The sequence below is a fragment of the Arvicanthis niloticus genome, chromosome 6 (genome assembly GCF_011762505.2).
Source record: "Arvicanthis niloticus isolate mArvNil1 chromosome 6, mArvNil1.pat.X, whole genome shotgun sequence".
NCBI classification, from domain to species: Eukaryota; Metazoa; Chordata; class Mammalia; order Rodentia; family Muridae; genus Arvicanthis; species Arvicanthis niloticus.
The window spans coordinates 27,793,612-27,801,331 of record NC_047663.1 but is presented as its reverse complement, the minus strand read 5'-3'; the positions used below and the strand labels follow the sequence as shown (position 1 = coordinate 27,801,331).

Here is a 7,720-nt window from a genome sequence, read left to right as displayed (position 1 = left end):
GATGAACCTCTCCATGGCAGGTTCTGTACATGTTAGTTATGTGTGTGGACTGTAAGCTCCTTTTGGGGGTAGGGATAATAGGATGAGATTAAAAAGAAACAGGGCTTTAAGTCAAAATAGTTCATGAGTGTGGCTGAGGATAGATGAGTTTCTTCCCAGAGATGACTCAGCAGAAGGCACTTACCACTCAAGCATGACGGGCCGAAGCTTGGGTTCCCCAGAAACCAACATAAAAGCCAGGAGGGCATACTTTCAACCTCTTCTCCCAGGATGTGGGAAGCAAAAAACAGGACATCTCTGGCACAGCTGTCTAGCCAGACTTGCTGGCCAGAGAACTCTGAGTTCCATGAGAGATCCTCCTTCCCTCCTTCAATATATCAGGTGTGTGATCAAGGAAGACAACCAGTGTCAACCTAGGGCCTCCATACATGTTCACACACACACACATGTGAGCATGCATACATGCACAGAAACCACACACATCTATAGATACCCCACCCCCCCCCCAAAAAAAAAAAGAAGGGCAAAATGAGGTTTGTAGTGGTAACTGCTTCATCCATTTAACAGAAACCTGTTTTTCATTTTTAAATTATATTTATTTATTTATTTAGTATGTGTATGTATACACACAAATGTGCAGGCCAGGGCGTACGAGTTGAGGGAAAAGGGGACAACTTGAGGGAGTCAGTTATCTTTACTCTGTGGGTCCGAGGGATTGGCTTGAGATTGGCAGTCTTGGTGGCAGGCACATTTACCAGCTGAGCCATCTTGCTGGCCCTTCTTTTTCTAAAGATAAGTTCTTGCTATGTAGCCCCGATGGCCTGGAATTTGTTATGTAGACCAGGCTGGCCTCTAATTGGCGGGGGACCCTTCTGCCTCTTTTGCGGGAAGTTGGGGGGGGGGGGCGGGGGAGGCGGGGGGGGGGGAGAGGAAGTTTACAGAAATTAGATTTAGAAGAGAACTAGGAGAAATTTTGGAGGACATCCTTAGAGTTGGCTCCTAATCCAGAGGATAGGGATGATCTCATTCATGATGGATGCAAACCCAGGTCATGTAAAGTATAGTTTCTGTCCTTTGTGTTCCAGATGCCTCCGGACTGCCACGTCTAGCAACTCAACTCCCAGCAGAGGTGGCGCCCACAGTTGCAGTTCGCCAGCCTGGACGGAAGAGGGCGCGCCAGCACACGCTTGGGCCTCTCTGGCCCGGCCTAGCTCAGTGGCCGCGGAAGGTGACGTGGACACGGAAGTGGTCGTCGTCGCGGCGGCACCGGTGGGAGCGGGGCCCTGGGCTGGGAGTGCGGCGGGCGAGCGGACGGGCGGCGGAGGCCTCGCAGCAGCAGCGGCGGCGGCTTAAGGCGCAGGCGTGGTCCGTTGGGTGCGAATCCGCTGAGCCCACGAGCGGCCTCTCAGCCCTCTCTCCTGCCCGTCGGAACCCGGGAGCAGGGACCCGCTTAGCCGGCGTCATCATGACCAAGGCCGGTAGCAAGGGCGGGAACCTCCGCGACAAGCTGGACGGCAATGAGCTGGACCTGAGCCTCAGCGACCTGAATGAGGTCCCCGTCAAGGAGCTGGTCAGTACGACCCCATGAGCCCCGGGAGCCCACCAACTCCTGACGCCGGCCCCAGGCGGGCAGGCCCCTCTCCTAAGCCTCAGTTTCCCGATCTTTAAAAACTAGGTCTCCAGGGACGCTGCGGTCTGTCCCAGTGTTCTTATTGCGATGTACACGTGTCACTTTGGCACAGTTCCAGAAGATAGGGTAGCTTTACCCACCCAATTCTGGGAGTTTTAGGGACCAGTAATGAATTTACCCTGGTTTTGGAAGCTCTCACAACGTCCAGCTTCGTGCTGGGCCTCAAAGTGGAAACCCGCGAGAAAGGTTGCTGGATGTTTTTGAGGATGAATGAATGACCTGGTCCCGGGAAGTAGGCCTCCAGATAGACCTGGGTGTGGCGCCGAACCCAGCTTTTTCAAAGAAGCCAGCAATCCCAGCTGGCTGTCGCAGCTTGGAGGCGGCCCTCCTTGAAGAAAGTGAAATTTCTCTGCAGGACTGGCAAGGTCTCATCCCAGTGGCTCTGAAACTGTCCGGAATTGCGCCCCACCCTTTATTCTCCCCCACCCCCACCCCCAATCCTATTTGGAAGCCTGAGGCCCTAGGGACATTACACACTTCATTTGTTGCCAACATGGAACTCTGGCCTCTATCAGTGCTTACTCGACTCTCTGCTCCCTAGCTCTACCGTGTCCTGTTAGCTTCACTTTGGGTGACCTGCACTTTCTTTATTGTTCTTATGGAATTATATTTGCCCTTGGCATTTGGCCTCATCCTCCCCCTCCTCCCGCCTCCTATGTAGTATGGTGGTTTGAATGTCATGCCCAGTTCATTATCCCAGCTCCATTGCTCAATAACTGAATGCCCTTGGCAAGTTAACTAACCAACCTTTGCCTCTATGCTTCCTCTGGGCAGTGCTGGCGCACGCCTTTAGTCCCAGCACTTGGGAGGCAGAGGCAGGCGGATTTCTGAGTTCAAGGCCAGCAGAGTGGTCTACAGAGTGAGTTCCAGGACAACCAGGACTATACAGAGAAACCCTGTCTTGAAAAACAAAACAAAACAAAAAGATGGTGTTAATGGTTCCAATCTCATACACTTCGGAGTTTTTAAATCATACTGCAAATACTGGAAGTTAGAAATAGACGTAGCTGCTGTTCTCCCCACGGTGGCATCCCAGAACTTCTTTAGGTGGTCAGACTTACCTTTGAGATTTGGGCAGCCTAGGATCCTTGACTGCATGTCCACCGTCTTTCTCCAGAAGACGTCCAAATTTACTTGAGCCTGGCCCGAGGAAAGCTATCTGGAGCCACTTCTTCCAGGCATGTGGTCCTTATGGTGCTGTCCTTAGGGGACAGAAAGGGTCAGTTCTTCAGAGCCTCTCTAGTCCTGGACACCACTGAGAAATAGAGACAGGCCATGAGGGTCTTGTCCTAGTGTTCTCTAGCCAGAGCCCTCCCCAGAGAAGGCACTCAGTCCCCACACGTGTTAGTGGATAGAGCCCTGAACCAATTGAGTTAAACCGCAGTGCTTTATTAGACCCAGTTCCTGCTCTGAAACTAAATAACGGGCACTAGAGAAAACTTCAAGTGCCCCGGGAGCTTTTGAAGGATGGATTTCCTTGGACACTCGATAGTCAAACCCCTCCTTTTGCAGTCTTCCCTAGATCTTAGTTGACTGAGTTTTTCCATATTATCCCCAAGAACATTATACTTCATTATACTTTTCCTCCTCAAGTTTTTTTTTTTTTTTTTTTGGGGGGGGGTGTCGAGACAGGGTTTCTCTGTGTAGCCCTGGCTGTCCTGGAACTCTGTAGACCAGGCTGGCCTCAGAAATCCGCCTGCCTCTGCCTCCCAAGTGCTGGGGTTAAAGGCGTGTGCCACCACTGCCCGGTTCTCAAGGTCTTACTATGAAGCGGAAGTTAGATTTGACTTGACATCCTCTTGCCTTCTGAGTACTGGGGTCACAGGCATGTGCCACCCTGCCTTCCTGCCCCGTATTGTTTTCAAAGGCCTTTGCTAATCATGGGAATATTCTCTGGAAAATGCTTCATTAGCAGATGTCATTCAATCATTCCAGGCATTGGTTTGACATGTTTTTCTCATCTCTTTTTTCTAGGCTGCACTTCCTAAGGCCACCGTGTTGGATCTGTCCTGCAATAAACTGAGTACTCTTCCGGTAAGACTAGCCTATTACACTGGAGCTCTGAATGTCCTCCCTGCGACCGTGGTCAGACAGGGCATAAAGTGTAATTTCAGGATAGGTCTACAGGGTCCAGCTGACTCGGAGGATATCAGTGGGGACAGGTGGAGGAAGGTGGCTTGCCTCAGAAGGACATTCTTTACAATAGCAGGAGAGTCAGGCCATAGAAAAGTAAAGCCAGCATCGTGCTGGCTCAGTCACGTGCTGGGCTCCTCTTTTTTCTGCTTGATTTTAGTCTTTTGACAAAGGTAGTTTACTTCTCTTGCATAAGGGAGATAGAGACCATTGTGTCAGTTTGCTCTACATTCTTTGGTATCCTATCCTATCCCTGGCATGTTTTGTTGTGACCAGGTCTTAGGTAGCCCAGGCTGAAATTTGAAAACCCTGATCTTTCTGCTTCAATCTCTCAAGTGTTGGGACTATAGGTGTGTACTGCCATGGCTGGCATGTGTTTTGGTTTGTTTGTTTTGTTTTGCTTTGAGATTGTATAAACTGTGGCCCAGGCAGTCCTCTAATATTAACTTCTCAGGAGCTGGGAGTTCAGGCCTGAGTCACATGCTGAGTTCCACATACCTTTCAGTAAGGAACAAGAAAGACTGTGGTTTGATGGGACTATCCTGCTTTTATCCCCCTAAACAAGGACTCGAATTACTTGAAATTTTTCTCTTGTTTTGCCGAATTCCCAGTGTATATCAAGTCCTTTTGTTGTTTTGGAATCTTTTCTTTCTTCAGTATAGAAAATAGTGTGTCATTATAACGTATAATGTATCCTGTTCTCATGCTACCTCCCTCCTCCCCTTCGTCCTCTAGCAGAGCTTCTCACAGCTCTGGTTTTCTCTGGGGACTTCGGTTCACTGTGTGCCTGAGGCTGGTCTCCGCCTCCTGAGTGCTGGTTACAGGCATGATAGCACCCAACTGTTAGTTCACCTCTGAGGGCATTGGATTCCTTCAGCCTCTGGTCCTCTCCTGAGCAAAGGCCACTCTTCTCAGTAGCTGTGCTCCTTCCTTATCAGGCCTTTTTGTGCTGTCAGTTTGCCTCTTGCTCTGTACTATGGCCAGCCTTGCCTTGCTGAATTCCAGGGTAGCCTCCTGTTGGGCTCAGTCTCGGGTGGAGTTGAGAAGTTAGTATTTTCTTCATTGGCTCATTAGTCCGTCTCTCTCAGGGTTCTCCTGGGCTTCTCTTATTGTCAACAGCATCGTCTTCCCACAGCTCATTAAAAATGGTTTCTGTTCCAGGAGGTATTCTCTATCTAATTAAAGAAGGGTAGTAGCTCCTTGCAGCTCCACACCTGCTGTCCACTGTGCCCAACAGTCACTCAGCTCCTTAGGGCACTTTTCTGAGTCTGTTCCGTTGTCTGATCTAACAACTTTCCTTTCACTGTGCAACACAGACTCACTGGTGTTTACGAGTCCCCACAGAGCACGAACAGTGCCTCATTAGCTGAGTGGTATTGTCACTGACAGATGGGTGTTAGCAAAGGTTAATGTCGGGGATATTTTGTTTTGTGCCAAGAATGAGCCTGTTTGAGTAGATAGGTCCTGGGTAGTTAGTTACTTATTCTAATACTCATTGAGTACCTGTGGGAAGTACTGTGCCAGGTGTTACAAGAAACAAAAACCAAGACTTATTACTCATGTACTGGCCCTTTTTAAAAAATGGGTATATGTATTTTTCTTTTCTTTGGAGGGATATTGTGGGTAGAAATTGACCCTAGGGGTGTCATGGTTAAGCTTTGCACAGTTTTTGTGTGTATGGAGCTAGGAATTGAGCTTTGGGCTTTGTGCATGCTACACAGTCACTCCACTACTGAGCTATACCTGTCCTGTTGCTGTTTGAGATGAAGTTTTGTTATTCTGCCCAGGGTAGCTTCTAACTGCACCAGCCTCCCAAGTAGGTAGCAGCACAAGTGTATCCTACTATATCCAGTGTGAAATCTTGTAAAGGATGAAGGTAGGGCACTGTGGGAGGACAGGAAGGGCCCTGCATCACTGCAGTAGCAGTGTGGAATGTGAGCTCAAGTTCTAACAAGAGGAAGGTAGCACAATTTTTTTTTTTTTTTAAATGAAACAGCCAACTGTCCTGGAACTCTCTCTGTAGACCAGATTAGCCTAGAACTCACAGAGATCTGCCTACCTCTGCCTCCTGAGTGGGTTATATGCATTTCTAATGATAATTTTCTGCTAAGCTGTTTTACAAGCTTGTCTTAATACCTCCAGGAATAGCAAGTGTCCTCTTCATTGTCATTTGAAGAGAGATAGCTGGCAAGAGGTGCAGTTGGGATTTACACACAGGTACTCTTGACTTGGGGGTTTCTACACCTTTATACCAAAGTCCCTGGGCCTAAGTCTCCTTTCTCTGTGTCCTAGTCGGATTTCTGTGGCCTCACGCACCTGGTAAAGCTGGACCTCAGTAAGAACAAGCTGCAGCAGCTGCCCGCAGACTTTGGCCGCTTGGTTAACCTTCAGCATTTGGATCTCCTCAACAACAGGCTGGTCACCCTGCCTGTCAGCTTTGCTCAGCTCAAGGTAGTATTTGCCTGGGTTGCACAGCTAAGTGTGGTCAAGGGCTCAGGGACTATGGGAGCATAACCTTGAGCAGGGGAGGGGACCAGAAACGCCACCTTGTTGGCCTTGCTTCAGCTGTTCTTAGGTGGAGCAGTTTTCTTCTAGCACCTTCTGTTCTGTCTTGAGGGACTGTGTAAACTCAGGCTTAGCCAGCCTCTTTTTTCCATCCCTGTAGAATCTGAAGTGGCTGGATCTGAAGGACAATCCCCTGGATCCTGTTCTGGCCAAGGTGGCAGGTGATTGCTTGGATGAGAAGCAATGTAAGCAGTGTGCAAACAAGGTAAGTGTGCAACTCCCAGGGGTCTCCCTCACATTCTCCCCTGGGACTTGCCTCTCCCTCTTCTTGTTTATTCTCCCAGGGTACCCATAGCTCCAGGTCTCAGTGAGATGAGCCTGACAGGGAGAGGTCTGTGTTGCTGTGGTTACTTAGTATTTATTATTATTTTAAAAGATTTGTGTATGTGTGTCTGCATGAGTTTATGTGTACCATACACGTTGGTGCTCACATAGCCTATAAGAGGGCATTGGATTCCCCGGACCTAGAATACGAGCAGCTATGAGCTGCCTGATGTGGGTGCTGGGAACTGAACCCAGCTCCTGTAAGAGCAGCAAGTGCTCGTAACTGCTGAGCCATCTCTCCAGCCTCTTTATTAACTAGATTTTAAATTTATGTATGTATGTGGCAGCCAGAGGACAACATTGGTTGCATCCTGAGGAATGCTATTCACATTTTGAGAAAGTATCTGTCATTGACCAGTTGGGCTAGATTGGCTGGCCAGTGAGACCCAGAGATCTTGTTCCCACCTCAGTAGCACTGGGGTTACAAGTGTGTGCCACCATGCCCAGTGATTTTACATAAGTGCTGGGATGGAACTCAGGTCTACATGTTTACAGGCAAGCTCTTTTTACCAATTAAACCTTCCCTCAACCCTGACAGTTTTACTAGGACAAGAGGGTTAAAGGCTATGACCTTTTGATGTAGCAATTTACCCAGTAAAAATGTTGAGATTGAAGGCCAGCAAGGTGGATCAATGGATAAAGGCACTTAGCATCAAGCCTGATGAACTGAATCCCAGAGGGAAAGGACCGACTGCTGACCTCCACATGCACACCAGCTTGGCCCACTCCCAACTCCTCTCCTCACCTCACAAAATAAATAAACCTTTGTAAAATGGGTTAAGAGGCTAGAGAAGGGATTGAGATGCTGAGCAGTTAGGAGCAAATGCTGTTCTCTCGGAACACCCAAGTTTGATTTTCAGCACTCACATTGGCTGCTCAAGGGAGGTTTCTTATGTGTGGCCTCCCCAGGCATGTACACTCACACACATGTACCCACAATTACATCTCTAAAAAGAGGTTAAGGTTTAGACGTTTATAGCTATTGACAGACATGTCCTGACAAGTGAG

General features: G+C 48.8%; 1 protein-coding gene across 1 annotated transcript in view; it reads left to right on the top strand.

The window, feature by feature from the left end:
- Positions 1–1,212: 1,212 nt before the first annotated feature.
- Positions 1,213–7,720, top strand: part of Lrrc59 (leucine rich repeat containing 59) — a 15,850-nt gene continuing 9,342 nt past the window's right edge. The window contains exons 1-4 of the mRNA XM_034507186.2: positions 1,213–1,570; positions 3,665–3,724; positions 6,116–6,274; positions 6,489–6,593. Of these exons, the coding sequence (XP_034363077.1) occupies positions 1,466–1,570; positions 3,665–3,724; positions 6,116–6,274; positions 6,489–6,593 (429 nt within the window). The 5' untranslated portion in view covers positions 1,213–1,465. The remainder of the gene's footprint in view (positions 1,571–3,664; positions 3,725–6,115; positions 6,275–6,488; positions 6,594–7,720) is intronic.